The sequence below is a fragment of the Lonchura striata genome, chromosome 3 (assembly GCF_050655825.1).
Source record: "Lonchura striata isolate lonStrDom1 chromosome 3, ASM5065582v1, whole genome shotgun sequence".
In the NCBI taxonomy this organism is placed as follows: Eukaryota; Metazoa; Chordata; class Aves; order Passeriformes; family Estrildidae; genus Lonchura; species Lonchura striata.
Genome location: NC_140705.1, coordinates 611,764 through 631,608, shown reverse-complemented (window position 1 = coordinate 631,608; position 19,845 = coordinate 611,764). Strand labels below are relative to the sequence as shown.

At 62.9% G+C, this 19,845-nt stretch overlaps 3 protein-coding genes across 5 annotated transcripts; all 3 read right to left on the bottom strand.

Moving 5' to 3' along the window:
- Positions 1–2,361: 2,361 nt before the first annotated feature.
- Positions 2,362–5,629, bottom strand: TRIM54 (tripartite motif containing 54). The gene is made up of 10 exons (XM_077781826.2): positions 5,381–5,629; positions 4,792–4,964; positions 4,301–4,472; positions 4,129–4,224; positions 3,783–4,016; positions 3,556–3,578; positions 3,341–3,465; positions 2,900–3,001; positions 2,723–2,761; positions 2,362–2,528 (listed from the first exon to the last, which is right to left on the bottom strand). Exons 1-10 carry the CDS (start codon positions 5,546–5,548, stop codon positions 2,518–2,520), a joined length of 1,143 nt encoding a protein of 380 aa, XP_077637952.1. The 5' UTR covers positions 5,549–5,629; the 3' UTR covers positions 2,362–2,517.
- Positions 5,630–6,431: 802 nt separating this feature from the next.
- On the bottom strand, positions 6,432–8,516 carry DNAJC5G (DnaJ heat shock protein family (Hsp40) member C5 gamma). The gene is made up of 4 exons (XM_021545189.4): positions 8,331–8,516; positions 7,888–8,101; positions 7,574–7,727; positions 6,432–7,028 (listed from the first exon to the last, which is right to left on the bottom strand). The coding sequence occupies exons 1-4, from the start codon at positions 8,441–8,443 to the stop codon at positions 6,949–6,951; spliced, it is 561 nt and encodes a 186-aa protein (XP_021400864.1). The 5' UTR covers positions 8,444–8,516; the 3' UTR covers positions 6,432–6,948.
- An 898-nt stretch (positions 8,517–9,414) lies between these two features.
- Positions 9,415–19,799, bottom strand: LOC110478489 (uridine-cytidine kinase-like 1). Of its 3 annotated transcripts, XM_085574181.1 has the most exons (14): positions 19,535–19,799; positions 19,211–19,317; positions 18,850–19,020; positions 18,344–18,415; positions 17,911–18,100; positions 17,754–17,815; positions 17,455–17,471; positions 16,654–16,752; positions 11,199–11,292; positions 11,044–11,106; positions 10,828–10,950; positions 10,645–10,752; positions 10,412–10,568; positions 9,415–10,280 (listed from the first exon to the last, which is right to left on the bottom strand). In XM_085574181.1, exons 1-14 carry the CDS (start codon positions 19,782–19,784, stop codon positions 10,207–10,209), a joined length of 1,587 nt encoding a protein of 528 aa, XP_085430307.1. In that variant the 5' UTR covers positions 19,785–19,799; the 3' UTR covers positions 9,415–10,206. The 3 variants fall into 3 exon arrangements, with proteins under 3 accessions (XP_085430307.1, XP_085430305.1, XP_085430306.1); XM_085574179.1 differs by having other exon boundaries at positions 10,645–10,950; XM_085574180.1 differs by having other exon boundaries at positions 10,645–10,950; positions 18,895–19,020.
- Positions 19,800–19,845: the final 46 nt, after the last annotated feature.

The following is a 19,845-nucleotide window of genomic DNA, read 5'->3' as shown; positions in this document are numbered from 1 at the left end:
CAGCAAAGGCAAAAGCAGAAGCAAGCAAAGCAAGCAAAAGCAGAAGCAAGCAAAGCAAGCAAGCAAGCAAGCCAAAAGCAAGCCAGCCAGCACCAGCCTTTTCTAGACAGCAGACCATGGGAGAGGTGAACCAGCTGATAACAAGGCAAAACAAACCTTCACTTTCAGAGTCAGTTCTGAAAGTACAGAACAGAATATCAAACATACACAGAACACACGATCGGGGATACAAACACCATAACGTCACCCTAGGACACCCCTCCTCAGGAGCTGCTCCAGCCTGAGGCCCCACAGGTCCTGCCAGCAAACCTGCTCCAGCATGGGCTCCTCTCCCCAGGGCTCCAGAGATCCCTGCCAAGACCCTGCTCCTGCACGGGCTTCCCACGGGGTCACAGACTCCTCTGGGCACCCAGCTGCCCTGCGTGGGCTCCCCCAGGGCCTGCAGGGGTGTCTCTGCTGCCATGGGGCTCCAAAGGCTCTGGGGGGATCTCTGCTGCCCCTGGGCACCCACGGGCTGTGGGGAACCCCTGCTCCAGCACGTGGATGACCTCCTGTCATTCCTCCTGCCCTGACCTGATCGTCTCCAGGACTGTTGCTCTCTCATTCCGCCATTCCTCTCTGGCTGCAACTACCTCTACACAAGAATTCTTTTTTCCTCCTGAAATGCATTATCCCTGAGGGGTACTGCCATCACTGATGGGCTCTGCCTTGGCCAGCAGCAGGTCCATCCTGGAGCCAGCTGGCTTTGGCTCTCTTGGACATGGGGGAAGCTTCTGTCAGCTTCTCACAGAGGTTGCCCCTGTAATCTTCCTGCTACCAAAACCTTGCCACATAAACCCAACACAAAACCAATAAAATGGACACAATTCCACAAATGGGACATATAGTTGGCTAAGGACGACAGCAGGTGGAAACCCACCTGCCTTTGTGGGGGAAAGTGAAAAGACATTCTTTAGGAATGATAACATTATGCTCCTTATGGAGAAAAAGACCTTTGGAAGCGTAGTTATGGAGAAGAATAAAGAGAAATAATTATGTTCTTGGAGAAGCCTTGAACAGCAGCTGGAGCAGGCTGCCTGTCAGAATCCATGCTCAGTGCACGGAGACTTCATTCCTGAAATCTCAGGTGGGGGTTCACTTTAACTGGACAAGCAGAGGCATCAGCAAATCCCAGGAGGCTGCCCAGAGGCTGGTTTGGGAGGGCAGTGACACGTGATGAGCATCTGGAAATTGCCCAAAACAGAAGAGAACAAGGATGGGGCTCTCCTGAGGCATCTCAAGAACTGGGGAGGCACCCATGGCACCCTCCTCAGGCCTGCTGAGTGCTTGGGGGTCCCTCTCAGTCACCTCTGGAGGGTGACAGCGACGAGAGGACATCCCTGAGGGGTGTGGGGGAAAGGAAAATGCTGCATCCACGAGTGTCTGGTGTGGGCACAGAGCAGCCACAGCCCCTCGGACTCCCCAGGGATCACCCGAGCCCTTCCAGGCGCGGTTCTGGAGTGCGAAGGAGCAGCTGGGCTGGGCCCTGGGCTTGGTCTGCCAGCAGCCGCTGCTTGGAGAGACAGCTCGGGGACACAGAGAGCTGAGCTGTCCCCTGCCGCCCGTGCTCCGGGACCTTGCGCCCAGCCCCGGTCCGCCGGCGGCCGGGGGTCCGCAGGGCTCAGCACTCGTGTGCCCCGGGTGGGCACGGCGCGGCCGCAGGAGCTCGCCGGGCGGCGCGGGCACCGGGAGCCGGCCCGGGCGGCGCGGGCACCGGGAGCCGGCCCGGGCGGCGCGGGCACCGGGAGCCGGCCCGGGCGGCGCGGGCACCGGGAGCCGGCCCGGGCGGCGCGGGCACCGGGAGCCGGCCCGGGCGGCGCGGGCACCGGGAGCCGGCCCGGGCGGCGCGGGCACCGGGAGCCGGCCCGGGCGGCGCGGGCACCGGGAGCCGGCCCGGGCAGCCGGCCGTGAGCAGCAGCGGCGGCGGAGCCGGCGGGTGACGCAGCCGGGGCGTCCCGGGGGAGCCCGGCCCGAGCCGGCGCTGCGGCGGCGGCGGGGCTCTCAGCCAGCTCATCCCCGCCGTGTTTGCTCGCAGCTCCCAGGGGACCGGCGGGCAGGATGGGGGGCACCCGAGGGTCCTGGCCCCCCGGCAGGGGCTGTGGGCGGGGGGCAGAGCCGCACTCACAGGGCCCAGGGCTCAAAGCCTCAAAGCCCGCGTTGCATTCGGGCTCTGGGGTCTCAGCCCCTTGCCTGAGGCCCTGGGGGCACTGCTGGCTTGGCGGGGCAGGGGCTGTGCTGGGCTAGACCTTGTGGGGCCGGTGCAGAGCTGCTCTGAGGCAGCCCTCGCCTCCACCCCAGGCACACAGCACACGGGAGAACACGTCCTCACACATTTTTAATGTTGGAGAGGGGCAGCGCCCATCTGGGGAATTACAGAAGGGATGGAGCTCTCCTGAGAGTGCCAGGGATGGCCACAGCCACGGCAGGGGGTGACAGGGACAGCCAGAGCTGAGGGTATGGCAGCCTTACCCCACGACTTCAGTGCTGACCTGTGCAGAAAAGCAGCCTCAGCCCTGGGAGCCCGGAACCCCTTTCCCACTCCCTGCAGCAGGGAGACAGGCATGCCCTGGGGGGAGCCTGAGGTGTGACCTGCCCCTCCACACCCTCATCCCCACTCCCAGCAGGTCTCCTCTGCCCCACGGCACCCCATGGCCGTGCCCATCTCACTCCCATGAGGTCTCACCATGGGGAGAGCTCGCTGGCTTCTGCCTCGGCCCCACATCTGCAGCGGGAGAGAGGGAGCGAGAATGAGGCAAGGATGCCCCAGCACCCTAAAGGACACGTGCTGCCACACGGAGACCACGGCACAGCCGAAGGCTGGCACTGGACACAGCCCTGGGCAGTCAGGGCAGGCACTCACCTTCAGCAGCTTCGGGCACCTCCAGACTGTCCAGCCGGTCCTCGTCTGCTGCAGCCTCACTGCCGTCCCCAGGTCCATCCCCCTCATCCTCACCCAGGGGCTCTGTGGGCAGGGGACAGCTCAGGTGGGACCTTCCCTCCCTCCCTCCTGCATCATGGGGATACACTAGGGCATGCAGGAGGGAGGTAATGGAGCAGGACGCTCCAGGATGGACGTTCCTAGGAGGAATGTGACCAGCCCAGTGTGGGAACCAGGGAGAGCCTGGGCAGGACTGACCCTCCAGGGCCCCTGGGTGGAGCTACAGGTGAAGGTCACATCCCCAGTCCTGCGTGGGATTCCCACACAGGGCATGTGGTGAGGGGGGCTCCGCCTGGGGCTCTGGGCACCCCAGGCAGTCCCAGCACCCCCTTGGGACAGCAGCAGTTTCCCCAGTGCAGGCACCTGTCTGGAACTCGATGGTCCTCAGCATCTCAGCCACATAGTCCACGTTGATGGAGAAGTGGTCCATGTTCTCATAGCCAGGCTCAGGGCGGCTGCTCATTGATGCCTTGGACATGTCTGTGATCCTGCAGGGCAGAGACACCCTGGGAGCTGCAGGGTCCAGCACCCAGAGGGCCACCAGCCAAAGGTCTTTTCCCTCCATAGTCCCCACTCACTTTTTCAGGAGTTCCTTGGAGTGCTGTGAAGGAAAACGAGGCGGGATCAGTGTCTTCTAGACATCACCCCCACCACAGGTGGGGCACATCCAGGGGCATCCACAGATCCTTTTGGGTGAGCACAGCCCCCCGTTTAGACCTGTGAGCAGCCCCATGCCCCTCAGGGAACACCATGGCAGCACCACACAGCCCCCCTGTCCCTTCTCTCCCTGCTCCCCTGGCAGGACCTGCAGGTACAGGGCCATCTGGGGCTCCTCCATGGCCTGGATGGCTGACTCCACCAGCTTGGAGGAGGCCTCCAGGTGGTCTCCGTACTGGCGGATGAGCCCACGGACTCGCTGCAGCTTGGCCTCCTGCTCGGCTGCGATGCTCTGCAGCAGCTCCTTCTTGCGCTCCTCCAGGATCCCGTAGAGCGCGTCAAACCGCAGCCCCACGTGCTGCTTCTGCCGCCGGCCGTTCTCCTGCGGACAGAGCCAGGGCTGCGCCGTGTCCCCCCAGCACAGCCCCAGGGCTGGACACTGCCAGCGCACTGCCCCGCTGCCACAGCCCCGGGCCGGAACCCTCGGTCCCAACCTCGATGGTGTGGCAGATCTCCTCCATCTGTGTGATGATGGCCTGGATCCGGTCATTCCCCGCCACCAGCATGGCAATGCCATCGCTGAGCTCGCTCTGGCAGGAGAGGGGCTGGGTGTGAGGGTGGCTGTGCAGGCACTCTCAGCCCCCCGAGACCCCAGGGTCCCCCCACCTTCTGGCGCTGGTAGACGGCCGGCAGCGGGGCCACCTCGCAGTCCTTGTGCGCCCCGAACACCTTGCAGAGGGAGCAGGTGGGCACCTCACAGCGCAGGCAGTAGATGTTGATCCGCTCGTCCTCGTGCTCCTCGCACATCAGGTGCTGCTCAGCCTTGGCATGAAGGGGTCTACATGGCGGTTTGGGGTATCAGGTAGACACCTTGGCCCCAGAGGCACCCCAGCTTCAGAGACAGCACCAGCCCCGGGATCTGCCCAGCCCTCAAGACACCTCTGGCTCCCAGGGACCCTTCAGCTGCAGGGACACTGCTGGCAGCAGAAATACCGCTGGCCCTGGAGAGACCCGCAGCCCCAGGGATATTCCCTGGCCCTATATGGACCCCATGGCTCCCCAGTTCCTGCTGGGATCCCACCCCGAGCCCTCTCGCTGGGCTTGCTGTCACCCGCAGGTCTCGCCCTGCCCGCCCCGGGGTCCCCACGCCTCCGGACCGGGCCGACTCCTGCTTGTAGATGTCGATGATGTTCTCCACGAGCAGGTTCCGCTGCAATCCGTACACCCCGTGCCGGTCCAGCACCACCTCGTGCCGGCAGGACGGGCACCGGAACCGCCCGCCCGACGGCACCGCGCTGGAGCCCCGCGACTGCCACAGAGGGTTGGAGGCCTGGGGGGGTACGCGAGGGGTCACGGCGGCGGCACCCCGCACCCCCGGCACCTCCCAGCCCCGCGGATCTGCACCCCACAGCCCCCGGGACGCGCCCGGGCACGGAAACAGAGGCGGAGACGGGCAGGAGCACGGACAGGACACGGGTGTGGAGACAAACAAGGACTCCTACACGGGCTCTGCTTCCCGTTCACCGTCTCCGCCGGCCGAGAGTGGCACCGGGCACAGCCCAGCCGGGATTGCCGGTGCCGGTGTCAGACCAGGCCCCTCTGCGAAGAGGATCCCGGTGCTCTGGTGCCGCCCGCCCCTCCGCCTCGCTGGCCGGGGATCCCGGGATAACGGGGCCACCACCCGCCGGACTGGGGTCCTAGTGCCTAGGTCCCGGTGCCTCCCCGCGCCCCACCGGCGGGTCCCACCTGGAAGACGTCGTTGGCGCACTTGCGGCAGAGGTTGTGCTGGCAGGGCAGGATGACCACGGGCTTGGAGAACATCTCCAGGCAGATGGGGCAGATGAGCTGCTTCTCCAGGCTCTCCATGCTCCGCGCCTCCGCCAGAAGCGGCTTCAGCCCTACCGCGAAGTTCATGGCTGCGGTCCCGACCCGGCCCGGCCCGACCCGGCTCTGTCTCGCGGCTCCGCTCCGGCCGCCCGGTGCCCGCTTTGTTTCGGCCCCGGCCCCGGCCCCCGGCGCTAATTTTAGCCGCCCCCGCCCCGCCGGGGCCGCAGCTGTCGGCGGCGTCGGGTGACACTGAGTCACCGCTCCTGCCCACCCTAGGGACCGGCTGGTCCCGGGACCCGCTGCGCTTCGGGACCCGCTGATCCCCTGCCCGGGAGGAGGAGCGGCCGAGGCTCCGGGGACCGGGCCTGGCTGGTGCAGGGGTGCAGGGCTGGCAGTCATGCTGAGGAGTATGTGTCCCCCAGCAGGGCTGGGGGAGGTTGGGGTCCCGCAGTGCCAGCCCCTCCGAAGAGCAGGGTGGAGGGGCTGGAGCCAGGACACCCCCATCCTCACTCACCCTGGCACCCTGGCTATATTTAGGGAGTGAGGCAGAGCCCATGCAGCTGCGGGCAGTGGCAGTGACCAGACATGGGAAGAAAGTGCAAGCGGCTCACAGTGTCCCCCTCGGTCCCATCCCTGCCAGTCCTAGCCCTCCGCAGGAGAGCGGGGCAGGAGCAGGGGCAGTGCCGGCAGGGGGGAGCAGGGCTCCAGGATGGCAGCAGCAAGGAGAGGGAAGAGCAGAGCCTGCGGGAGCCAGCAGCAGGGGACAGAGCGGGACCCAGGTGGGTGACAGGAGACCAGTGACATTCACTACACTAGACATGACCATTCCACACAGGACGTGACCTGCCTACTGCACACCCCAGTTAGTCCCCACAGCACCCTGCAGGATCCATGGGCACAGCCCCCAGCATGGACAACACCAGGCAGAGGCACATCCTACCACCGACGGACAGAACCCAGGCACACACACTCCCCTCCCGTCGGCCTTTAATGGTGCCCACAAAAACCTAGACAAACCCAGAGGGCAGAGGAAAGGGGCACAGACAGGAGCACCCCAACTCCACAGCAGCGTTTGGCACCCAGCACCCAGTGGGAGGGCTGCAGGGGGGCAGCGGGCTCAGCCCAGCCCCAGAGGTTACAGTGCTAATGGTCTCGGACGCGCTTGGCTCCCTGCAGAGCTCGGCCCGGAGCGTCCCTGCTCGTGCCTGCTGCTTGCTGCCCGGCCTGGGCACCGGCAAGGCACTCAAGGGGGCCATGGCAGCACGGGCTCCAGGCCACTGCCACCACCAGTGCTGGGGCATTGCCCTGGAGCTCGAGCAGGGGCCCAGGAGCCTGTGCATTGATGCTGGCCAAATTAACCTGAGATTATATCCCTCCCGAGGCTGATGAGCCAGTCTGGGGGGTGGGACCGTGGTCCCAGAAAGTGACAGTCCCAAAGGAGAATCCCTGCCCCGAGTCCTCAGGGAGCCGGCGGGATGGGGCCAGCCTCAGGCATCACTCCTGGTGCTGGCTGGCAGTGGGTCCGTGCTGGCAGGCGCGGGCTGTGCTATAACAGGGATCTGAGGATCTGGAAAGGAAGAGCTGCAGATCAGTGGCTCAGCCCCATCCTGTGGTGCCAGTGAGCAGGAATCTCACAACACTGCCTCAAGGGCCCCCACAGCCCAAAGCCCCCATACCCCTGCCCAGTGCAGAGGGCCATGGGAGTGCCCCGACCCCAAGGAAACCTGCAGGAGTCACCCAGCCCCACTGACACCAGTATGGCTGGTGCCAGGGAACAGCTGGCCTGGAGCACAGCTGCTCTTCCCGTGCTCTGTGTCCCAAAGGGCACAGGCCCCAGGGTCTCTAAGCTTCAGGCCTGTTCAGGGGGCCTGTGTCCAGAGGGAAGGAGAAGGTGTACCCATGGCCCGTGCAATGTCTGCCTGGCACTGTCACTGCCACCAGCCCTGACCCACACAGGAAACACCAAGGGCTGGCTGTAAGAGCTGTGACTAAAACCAACCCAACATCTGAGCCAGAACTCTGTCCCCCACACAAGATGGAATAAGGGGAGATCCCAGAGCCCCCACCAAGCAAACACAGGTGCTCCTAGCCACTGGCTCCCGCCTGACTTACCGCTGTCCTCTGCACACATCTGTGCCTCCAGGTCCTTGGGGTCCACATACTTGTAGGACTCATCCTCCTTGGGCGGGCAGCACGTCCCACAGCAGAAGAAGCAACAGCAGCAGCAGCAGCAGCAGGTGAGGGCTCCACAGCACAGCACCAGTGCCTGTGTCAGGGACAAACGTGCTGTGAGCTCACCCAAGTCCCTGACCCATCACAGCAGGGCTAAGACCCCACTCAAGCCACCAGCCTGCCAAACCGCTGAGCCAGTGACCCGCCAGCCCCGTCACGCCAGCCCCACGGACACCGGACGATGCCGGGCTCACCTTGAACCACCACTTGGACATGAGGAAGTAGTGCCGGACGGCATCGTCGCCGAACTGCTCGGCCACGTAGAGGCCGAGGGAGCCGTACTGGTCATACAGGCGGCGCTTGTCCGCGTCGCTCAGCGTGGCGTGGGCGCTGTTGATCTCCTTGAACCGCTCGGCTGCCGCCGGGTCATCGGGGTTCTTGTCCGGATGGTACTTGAGAGCCAGCTTCCTGTGGGGTGAACCGGGGACCCCCGGCATGGGCTCACAGCCTCGCTCCCCGGGACAGCCCACGGCCCCGGCAGGGACCCAGGACCCCCGGCACGGGTTACAGCCTCGCTTCCCGGAACCGACCCTGACCGCCGGGACGGCACCGGGACCATCCGGACGAGATCCCGGCCGCGCTCGCGGGACGGACCCTCACGCCCGGGCTCCCAGGGACCGCGCGGACCCCCCCGTACCGATAGGCCTTCTTGATCTCCTCGGGGGAGCTGCCCTTCTGCAGCCCCAGCACGCGGTACAGGCTCTCCCCGACCCGGGACAGCTTCCGCTGCGGCCGCGGGGGCTCCGCCATGGCCGCGCCGAGGGTCGCGGGGTCGGACGGGACGCGGCACCGACCGCCACGGCCCCGCCCCGCCGCCGCTTCCGCCCGCGCCGCCGCCGCTCTGCGCAGGCGCCGCCCGCGACCCGGTACAGGGCACGGCCCGCCCGGTGACACCGGTACAGGGCACGGCCCGCCCGGTACAGGGCACGGCCCGCCCGGTGACACCGGTACAGGGCACGGCCCGCCCGGTACAGGGCACGGCCCTCCCGGTACAGGGCACGGCCCGCCCGGCGACACCCGGTACAGGGCGCGGCCCGCCCGGTACAGGGCACGGCCCTCCCGGTGACACCGGTACAGGGCACGGCCCGCCCGGTGACACCGGTACAGGGCACGGCCCGCCCGGTACAGGGCACGGCCCGCCCGGTGACACCGGTACAGGGCACGGCCCGCCCGGTACAGGGCACGGCCCTCCCGGTACAGGGCACGGCCAGCCTGGCGACACCCGGTACAGGGCACGGCCCGCCCGGCGACACCCGGTACAAGGCACGGCCCGCCCGGTGACACCCGGTACAGGGCGCGGGTGACACGCGGTACAGGGCACGGCCCGCCCGGTACAGGGCACGGCCAGCCTGGCGACACCCGGTACAGGGCACGGCCCGCCCGGTATAGAGCACGGCCCGCCCGGTACAGGGCACGGCCCGCCCGGCGACAGCCGGTACAGGGCACGGCCCGCCCGGTACAGGGCACGGCCTGCCCGGTACAGGGCACGGCCCTCCCGGCGACACCCGGTTCAAGGCACGGCCCGCCCGGTGACACCCGGTACAGGGCACGGCCCGCCCGGTACAGGGCACGGCCCGCCCGGTACAGGGCACGGCCCTCCCGGCGACACCCGGTTCAAGGCACGGCCCGCCCGGCGACACCCGGTACAGGGCACGGCTCGCCCGGTATAGAGCACGGCCCGCACCACCTGACCCCGGTCCGGCGGCAGCAGGAGGCGGCACTCGGGGATCGCGCTGCTCCTTTATTGGTACAAAACGGCGGCGAAGAGGTGGTGAGGGCACGGCCGGGCCCGGGACGGCGCGGGTACCGGGGCAGACCCCCGCCCCCGGGATTCCCTGCTGCCGTCGGTGGTGGGGCCGAGGGGGGGGGCAAGGCTGCCGCTGCCCTTTGGAAAAAGAACCTGAGCAACAAGGGCAGCACCGGGGACACCTCACCACTCCCTGGTCACCGGCAGCACTCTGCACACTGAGGATGGGACAGCACCGGGAAGGCAGCCCCGTGACAACCCCCTCAAATCCCGGGGCCAGGGATGGAGTGTGGATTGGCAGGGACGGGGTGAATCTATGAGGTCCAGTCCCTGATGTCAGAGGGTCCCACTGGAGCTGGAGGCCGCCCTCAATAAATATAAATAAATATGGATTCCAGGCACAGAGGTCGCCTGGACTGGACCCCATCCCCCTCTTTCCCTGGGGAGAAGGTGAGCACCCCTCAGGCACAGCCGCAGGGAGGCCACCACTCCCTCTGGAGGCACCGCTGGCCCAGAGGCAGGGCTCTGGGAGCAAGGAATGTCCTAAATATCCCCTCTTCGTGGTCCGAAGGAGAGGCCATCCCTCTCTTCTCCCTGGGGAGGACTGGTCCTTTGGGGCAGAGGGAGACCAGTAGCAGGGGCTTGTCTGCAGGTCCAGAGAGCCAGGGGCTGGCAGGTGGGCACAGCTGGCAGCTCAGGGCCTTTCCTGGGGTCAGGGATGGGTGCCAGCCCTGCAGCCAGCCTAGCCTGTGGTCCTGTGGCCAGATCAGCAGTCCGTGCTGTCATTCTCACACCAGGCCGAGGGGCCATCGGTGCCAAAGTATCTGTCTCCAAAGTTACCTGGCAAAGAAAGGGACAAAGTGAAGACACAGCAGCACCAGCCTGCTAGCCTCCCTTTGGTGTGGCTGCCAGGCTACCCCTAGGGCTGCTGGCCCTAGCCATGAGGTACAGCACACTCTGGTCCCCCTCACCAATGCCCGGAATGATGTGGAACTCCTCGTTGACCCGCTTGTCCACAGCGGTGGTGATGATGTGGACACGGGGAAAGGCATAGGCCACGGAGTGCACCCCCATCTCTGCCATCAGCAGCGACAGCAGGAAGATCCTGTCCTCCTGCACGTCATGGTCCTGTGGCGTACGGAGATGTGAGAGCCCAGCCGGGCCCGGGGGACGCCGTGCCCCACCCGCCTCCCCAGCCCCTCACCAGCAGGACGCGCACAGCCATCATGGCCGCGGCCCCTGTGGACACCGTGCTGTCCATGAGGATGACGTAGTCCTCGCTGATCTCCTTGGGCAGGCGCAGGTAGTGGAGCTGGGGAGGGAAGGAAGGGCGCTTGGTGACGTGCCAGTGGCGCGGGGCCGCGTGCCAGGCTGCAGCAGGACTCACCTCGGGCTCGCCCGTGTCCAGGTTGGTCTGGATGAGGATCTTGCCCAGGCGGATGTCCTTGCAGACAGCAGTCAGGGCTTGCTCCATGGTCTCACCTGCTCGCAGGATGGACACGCCGGTGATCTGGAAAAGGGGCAGGGACACGTGCTGGGTGCTCCCAGGGCATGCTGACCCCAGGAGCTGTGCCCTCATGGGGAGCAGGGAGCCGTGTCTCACCCGCTGCCTGTGGAACCGCTTCCCCTCGTACATGGTGCCCTGGGGTGTCTCCACAGTGACCGACTGCAGAAAGGGGAGCACAAGGAGTGTGGGGGCAGCCAGACACCCTATGACTGGGGGTGGGGCTGTGGCTACCCCCAAGAGTGGTCACCCACCTTCAGGGGGAGGAAGGACAAGGCATGTTCGATTAGCAGCCGCATCAGGCGCTTGGAGTAGAAGATAAATTCATCCCTGGTCGTGTCCTTGTTCCTGGGAGAGATGACACAAGTGAGGTGGGAACAGAGCCCCTGCTATTCCCTGCAGACCAGATGTGAGGCTCCAGAGGCCAACCAGCATGGACAGCAGCCCCAGTCCGTGGCAACCAGAACACTCTTGGAGTGACACACTCAGTGATCACCAGCACTGTGGGGCTCACTGAGACCTCAGCTTTTGTCTTAGACAGGACTCCAGAGGCAAGAGAGTGGCTTAGCTACCCTGGGAGGGAGCTGCAACAGCACTTACAGACATCAGAGAGAGCGGGGAGAGAATGGGGAGTAGGAACAGGTCGGGCAGGACCATCAGTCCTGGGGAGGCACAGACTCAGGAGTGATGGTGAATGCTGGGGAGCCCGGGGCGGAACAGGAGCAGAGCCAGGACAGGCCAGGACCCTGCTGTGGAAGGGGACATAGTGCACCATGGCTGAGCATGCTGGGTGACAGAAAAGAGTGGAATATGTCCCTAGCTCTCCCCTCTACATCCCAAGTCAGAGAGAAAGCACTGCTAAAAACCAGGTGACTCTGAAATACCCATTGTGCCCTTTTCACAGCTCTGATGTACTGAAGGCACCAAGATGTAAAACAAACACAAAGCAGAACAAAGCTGCTATGGGGCTGCAATTCTCAGGAAACCTCTCCCCTTCCCCAGGAGGGGTAAAGCCAGACCTGAATGCAGGGCACTAACCCCACAGAAGAGGGAAGGTAGATGACTTTTCCTACTAGGAGTACCCTGGCCACCAGCCTCGTGGGGAACATGAGGATAAAGAAGCCCCACAGACACCTGCCTGTTCCCAGATGGAAGTGGAGCTGGCAACACTCCAGAAGAGGCAGAAGGATACTGAATATTTTTACTCTATGTTTTAAGACATCATCTGCCATTTTTTACACCTTGGTGGATGACAGCCCCACTGAGGCACTTGGAGGAGGATGAACAATCACTGCTGTCCTTGTGTGTTCCTGCAGCCATTCCAGGGTCACTCACAGCTGAGCATCTGCAGTGACCATGGCACACAGACATTTCCAAACCCCTGGGCACAGCCAACACCTCCAAGGAAGGCAGAAAAACCAGTTCTGGTCTGGAAGACCCTGCCTACAGCTCCCAGCATGAGCTGTCAGAAAGCACTCACGGGTGGTCTGCACCCACACATCCACCCACAGGAGCAGCACGAGCTCAGCAGCCTCCCTGCCTCCACTGCAGCCTGTCCCAGCCAGCTGTCCCCACTGAGACCCACACTGGCAGGGCTGGGTGGGAGAGGCCCCACACTGCTCCCACAGAGGCAGGTTCCTCTGGGGACGGGGCACTCCTGGGGAACCCCAGTGCACACACAACCATGAAGCTTCTCCCTGCCCAGGGCACAAGCAGGGCAGGGGGAAGGGCTGTGCCAGGGAGGGCACCCCGGACATGCCGGGCAGCAGGAGGTTACCAGGATTCATCAGTGCCACCATCCCACCTCCTCAGTGGGCAGAGCACTGCCTAAGGGGCCATCGCTGTCCCCAGAGCAGTCCTCTCACCCCACAGCATCAGTGCCTGGGTGAAGCCGGAGGAAACACACTGCTCCTATCCATAGAGGAGGCAGATGAACCTCAGCACACTGCAGCACACTGGGAGCCTGCAGCTGGGCAGGGCAGCACTGCAGCTGGTGCTCCTGACGATCTCAGCCTTCCCTAGCATGCTCAGGAGAGGACAGAGGGACCAGGAGCATCTGCCTGGGGCCTGATCACAGCATCAGCTCCGTGCATGAACTGGACTGACTGCAGCTGAGAGCCAGCTGGTACAGCCAGGCACTGGGAAATCTGGCCATGAATGGGTTACAGAATCCCAGAATGCTTTGTGTCAGGAGGAGACCTTAAAGGTCACCTTGTCCCACCGCCCTGCCATGGGCAGCTACACCTTCTATTAGACCAGGCTCCCCCAAACTGTGTCCAGCCTGCCCTTGGGGCACCCAGATCTCCTGGGCAACCTGTGGCAGACCCTCACCACCCTCATGGAAGAACTTCTGCCCAGCATCTCATGTAACACGCCCTCTGGCAATGGGATACCAGTCCTCATCCTGACACTGCATCCTTCTTACTCCATCTATTCTCAGCCTCATGACTCAAACTGTGCAGCTATTCTAGTGTGGGACCAGTTTTCAGTTTCTGTCTCTCCACAACAGCAGAAAATTGCTCCAGAAAGTGCTTTCCCCGGATGCCAGCCTGGATCTGCCACCACGATGCTCATCTGCTGCCACCAACACCCTCCCAGCAGACAGACGGGTGAGTGTGAGGAGCCTCCAGTGTGGAACGACAGGGAATAGTGCTGGCTAGCATGCCAGGACTGACATCCCAGAGAGTGCACTGGGAAACACCAGACAGGACAAGGAGGGAGAAGAATCTTGGCTCACAGCTCTGCAGTGGTGCAGGTGCCAGGCTGGACATGTCCAGGCACTTGGAAAGGCTGTGCTGGAGGGAGCAGCAGCACTCCATGAGCACTGCAGCAGCAGGAACCAAACCACAGTAGGATTCATTTAATAAAGAGACAGATCTGCCAAGATGCAATAACTCTGCACATAGAGGTGCACAAAATGTGGCTAGAGGTGTGTTTGATTCTCACCAGCCTGGAGCTCTCTGAGAACCCAAGAAAAGGGCAGGAGGAAAAAACAGCACCTTGGGAGTAGAGGGCCACATGTGGTGACCAGCAACAGCCCCATGCCATGTCCAAGTGACACAGAAGCCAAGTAGTGCCCCCAAGTCTCACCAGAAACAAATACTGCTTTGCTGTCCCCTAACACACACACTCAGCCGAGCTCCTCAGCTCAGAGGTTTGGGAAAGGCGCTGGCGCAGCAGGATTTCAGGGGGCAGCTGACAGGCTGAGTCGATGCTCCTCAGAAAAGTGGCATTTCTTTTAGACCATCTGGAATGGGCTCAGCTGCCTCCCCACCACCCCTGGCCCTGCTCCCACATCGCATCAGCACAGCCATGTGAGGCCAATGGTGCCACAGCCCTGCAGCCCCAGGGCAGCCTAGCACAGCCCTGAGCCTCAGCAGATTAAGGTCATCAAGCACTTGTGGTATAAAGGTGGAGCCACAGCCCAGGGGAGGGACACAAGCACTGGCACAGGGCTCTGCCTGGCACACCTGAGGTGCCACATCACCTGTTTGACTGCCTGATCTGTATTGGAGCCTGTGCTTCCACAGGAGGAAGGAGTCAGGAGAAGGAAAGGAGGTGGCCAGCCTGTATGTGGTCATGAGTATCAGAACATCTTAAATTGTTTTAGTTGGAAAAGCCCTTTGAAATCAAGTTCAGCTGCTCCCCCAGCACTGCCAAGGCCACCACTAGCCCACACCCTCAAGTGCCACATCCACGTGGTTTCTAAATTCCACCAGGGATGGAGACTCCCATCACTACCTGGAGCAGCTGTGCTAAGGCTGGAAAACCCTTTCCATGAAGAAACTGCTCTCAATATCCAACCTCAATCTCCTCTGGAGCAGACTGAGGCAGTTTCCTCTTGATCTGTCCCTTTTTCCATGGGAGCAGAGCGTGACTTTCACCTGGCTGCATCCTCCTGTCAGGAAGCTATAGAGAACAAGAAGGTGCCCCCTGAGCCTCCTTTTCTCCAGGCTGAGTCCCTTCCCAGCTCCCTTAGCCCCTCCTAGGGCTCCAGCCCCTTCCCCAGCTCTGATCATGCTCCAGCCCCTCCATGTCTCTCTTATCAGGAAGGGCCCAGAATTGTCCCCAAGACAGAAGGTGCCCCAGCAGTGCCCAGCTGGGACAGCCCAGGTGCCACTGGCACTAGCCCACCTGGGCTCATTGTCCCAGATTGAAAAGCAAGATGTATTCCATTTGCCATCTGTTTGGCAGTTGTCTTGTCTTAAGTGGGCAGTTTTTCCTCAGCTCTTCCACAACCAATCCTCCCTTAGGGGAGACATCTGCTGATAATGGGCCATTGAACGTCACTGCATGACTAATAAAAGCTATAACATCCCACTGTGAGATGCTCTGCCCAGAGGAAGAAGCCAAGCATTCCTAACTGGATATAATCTTGAGATTCTGGCCCACCAGCACAGCTTTTTCTGCACTGGATTTCCCAGAGGAGCAGCTGCCTCTTCCACTGCCTCTTCAGAGGAAGACTATACCCTTTTCCTACAAGATCACTACTCCAAGAGAACCACACCTGACACTCCAGGAGGACTACAGCCGTAATTCCTAATTGGACTGCAGCCAACACCCTGTCCAACTGGGTGTCAGGTTGTATTCTGACTCTGTCAGTGTTGTTTTGGTTCACTGCATTGTTTATCTTTTTATTTTCTTCCCTAATAAAGAACTGTTATTCCTGCTCCCATATTTTTGCCTGAGAGCCCCTCCTTAATTTCAAATTTATAACAATTCAGAGGGAGGGGGTCTACATTTTTCCATTCCAGGGGAGGCTCCTGCCTTCCTTAGCAGACACCTGTCTTTCCAAACATAGACACTCATGCTGAGCCACTCTTGACCAACACTCCTATGGCCTTTTCAGCTTTGCAGCCCCTCTGCCTCGTCCTGGAGTGCTTCATGGGGTTGTTGTGACCCAAGGGCAGGATCTGGCACTTGGCTTTGTTGGCCCTCATGCCGCTGGTCTCATCACATCAATCCAGACTGTCCCAATCCCTCTGCAGAGCCTTCCTGCTCTCCAGCAGATCCACATCCCACCCCACTTGGTATCCTCTGCAAGCTTACTGAAAGTGCACTCAGTTCTCTCCAGGTCTCTCCCAAGGACATGAGCTGACACCTTCCCAACCAACACACAGCTGCCATAGCAGTCACAGCATGAAAGGCATAGGAGGACCTGACTGAGCTCCACATCCCCTCTGCTCTGGAAAAACACACCTGGGAGCTGCCAGGTTCTGCAGCTGCAAAAACAATTAACCTCTCCGTAGTCCTAAAGGCCTCAGCCCTTGACCCTTCACTAACTGATGCTACTGTCACCTGGAAAAAAGGAGCATCAGAGGGGAAAGAAAAGATCAAGAGTGGTGAAGTCATAGAAGCAGCTGCCCAGGTCCCTTCTCTAAGCTAGCTCTAAACCCAAGTGCCCTGGGAGAGGGGCAAGGGGTACCTTGCTCCATGTCACCAGTTGCTCCACATGTGAGAAAAGAGCCAACCAGTCCCTTCCCATTGTAGGAAAAGCCTGCCTTTGGCTCAGGAATCACCCCAAGCAGATATGCAGAGATCTGGTCACCAGAGAAGTGCCCACGGGGCCAGGGCTAGCTCCATTCAGCTATTTTGCTCCAGGCCAACCACCACGACTGAGGTCCCACGGGCAAAAGGGAAAAACACCCCAGGCTTTGTGGTGTGATCCCACCAACCAGCCTAGAGCAGGGGCCTGGGGCAGGGATGTACCTGATGATGGTGTGCATGCCCCGAACCTGCGGCGTGCTCTCCAGGACGCTCAGTGTCTTTGGCAGGGGCTGTCCTTGGTGGGCGGAGGCCAGGGCTGCCCTGCAGTGAGGAAGGCGCTCAGAGCTGTGCAGCACACGCACACTCACAGCACTGGGCCCCTGGAGGGACATGACCCTGCCAAGGAAGGCTCTAGAAGAACCCCTCTGAAAGGTCAGCACCGTGCTTGGCCTTCCCGCCTGGATCCTGAAGAATGCCCCAAGTCTGGTACCCCAGAGCCAGATTACCCAAACAGACTGGGGTGAACCTCCCAGACCACACACTCTGCAGCCTCTGCAGCACCAGCCTTGGCCAGCAGCAGGATCTGCAGCTCTGCAGGACATTCCCATGCACCCTGGGACTGGGCTGTGCACCACAAGGGACAAGCTGAAATATCCTGCTGAAATGAGGCATGAACTGCCAGGAACAGGGACCATGCAGGGCACTTCTCCCACAGAATTGAACAGCCCAGGGTAACTCAGCAGCCAGGACAGCAGTCCTGCTCCAGAGAGGGACAGGACCAAGACAGGGAGCTGGCCACATGCATCAGCCACAGTGTGGGATGTGTCACATAGAGCCCAGAGCTGTGACAGGCCCTAAGGAGCTGAGCACAGCCTCTGCAGCGCTGGAGAGGAGCAGCTACGCTCAGGCACCTCAGCAAAGCTCGGCCAGCAGGGACACGGAGGCAGTAAGACTTGGAACCCAGGGGGTGCCAGCAGACCCCCTAGCCCGAACAGGCCCCTGTGCAGCCTGGGCCCCACGTACCTGACTGTAATCTCCCGCTGGGTGGTGGAGAGGTCACCGGCGCAGCACAGGGGAACAGGAAGGACACCCTGTCAGTCACTCACAGGCCAGCACAGCCACCACAACAGCCTACATGGCTCCCCACCCTCCTCCCCCGTGCCCACTTCACAGATCAGCTTCCCAAGCACCGTGCTGGGGCCTTCTGAGAAGAGACAGGTGATGTCAAGAGCCCCCTCAGGTGCTCCAAGAACACACGTCTGTGTGCAGCCATGTCCTGCCTTCTACATGCAGGACCCTCCTCCTCATCACCCCTGGCTCACCTTTTCCAGCTGGCTGTGCACATGCTGCACAATGAGGTCCAGTGCCACGAAGTTTTCCCCACCTGAGAGTGGAGCAGAGGAGGCAGATGGGGTGGACGCTGACCCACTCCTGCCCCACAGCACCCGCTCCCAAAGCCAGGGTCAGCTCTGGCCTCACCCCTGGGCACCACGATGTCGGCAACCTGCACGGTGGGCTCGATGTACTGCTCAAAGGCTGGCTTCACAAACTTGTTGTACTGCTTGATGACCCCTGCAACATCGCGCCCGCGCTCCATGATGTCGCGCTGCAGCCGCCGCACCAGACGGATGTCGGAGTCCGTGTCCACAAACACTTTCATGTCCAGGAGCTGGAAAACTGGGAGGGGTGAGCACCCCCTATGCAGCTCTCATCACACCTGTGTTATTCCCCTCCACCACCCCGCAGTGGCACCCAGCATCCCCTCCCTGAGGCCTCTGACACATAGCGCTCTGTCACAAGCGTGGTAACTTCTCCCTCCACAGCCCCCACTGCTGCAGTGGCACCCAGGGCCAGTGCCTGTCCTGCTGCAGCACATCCCCTTGGGACCAGCAGACACCTGAGGCAGCGATACCTTGAGCAGCTCCTTGTTGGCGAAGGCCAGGATCCCTTCAAACACAATGACGTTGGCCCCATACACTGTTTTCTGCAGGCAGACAGGAGCTGGGTTTGTCCTATTTCTCTCACATGCCACGGCAGCACCAACACAGACAGAGCACTGTCCCCCTGGGGTCTCACCATTGTGCTGGGGCTCCCCATAACTGTCCTGCAGCATCCAATGATTTGGAGCCATAGTTCATCCCTGTGCATGATGCTTCAGTCCAGGACAGACCCTAAACCTTGCTCTAGATCCCAAGGCTCTGCTCAATACTGTCCTCCTAGCACCTCTCCACACTGAGTCCCTCCCTCATATCTGCACTGGCCTGTTTGCACATTCACCCAGAGTCTCCCCAGAATGAATCCCCTGCTCCCAGTGACCCCCAGCTGTCCCCTCCCTTTACCTTCCAGGCCCTGCAGGGCCCAGAGGGGCTCCCCTTTCCCGGGACCCTGCCAGCCCGGGCCGGCCCCTGCGGCACCCACCCACTCGCGGCGCCGGCTGTGTGTGGTGAAGTCGTACACCGGCACCTTCACGCTCTTGCCCTTCTTGAGTTTGCGCAGGACACTGACAAGCAGCTCGAAGTCAAAGGCATCGGGGTGGTCGAAGTTGTAGTCGCTGCGGGCTGCCAGCGCCTGCTGCCCCTCATCCAGCACCTGCAGGCACCGGCACGGCTCAGCGCCGTGCAGGAGGCCCGGCCCGGGGCCAGCAGCGAGCACTGCTCGGGATCCCGGCATCCACAGGCACCGCAGCCCTGCCCGGGGCCGATCCCGGGAGCACCAGCAGCACCCAGCGGTACACGGAACAGCGAGTGCCGGCACAGCTCAGCGCCCACCCGTCCCGCACCTTGTAGAAGGAGTCCATGGAGAGCAGCACGACCCAGGGCACGTCCAGCGCCTCGATGATCCGCGTCGCCACCGTGGTCTTGCCGGAGGCGCTGCCGCCGCACAGGCCTGCGGGGAGCGGCGGGGGCACCGCCCCGGCCCGGATCCGTCACGGCCCCGGATCCGGCTGCAGCCCGGCCCCAGCCCCTCCTCGGCCGCTCCTCGGGGATTCGTTCCACGATTTCCGACTGCAGCCCGGCCCTGGTCCCGGTCCGGCCTCCATCCCCTCCCCAGCCCGGTCTCGGCTCCGGCTCCATCCCCTCCCCGGCCCCGTCCCACCGCTCACCGATGACAAAGGCCTCATCTACGGGCGCGCCGGTCTCGCTGTACCAGGGCGGCCGCCCGGCCGTGTAGATGGTCCGTTTGCTGGTGCGCAGCAGCGGCGGCTCCGGCTTGCACTGGCTGGCGGTGCGGCGCCGTGGGGCCGCGGCGGGCGCCAGCGGCAGGCGGCTGAGCAGCGAGCCCAGCGGGCCGGGGCCGGGGCCGCGCTCCGGCCCCGCCGCCCCCCGCCGCTCCTCCGCGCCCGCTGCCGCCATCGCCGCGCGGCCGCGGGGGCTGCCGGGACGGCTCGGGCGGTGCGCGGCGCGGGGAACAGGC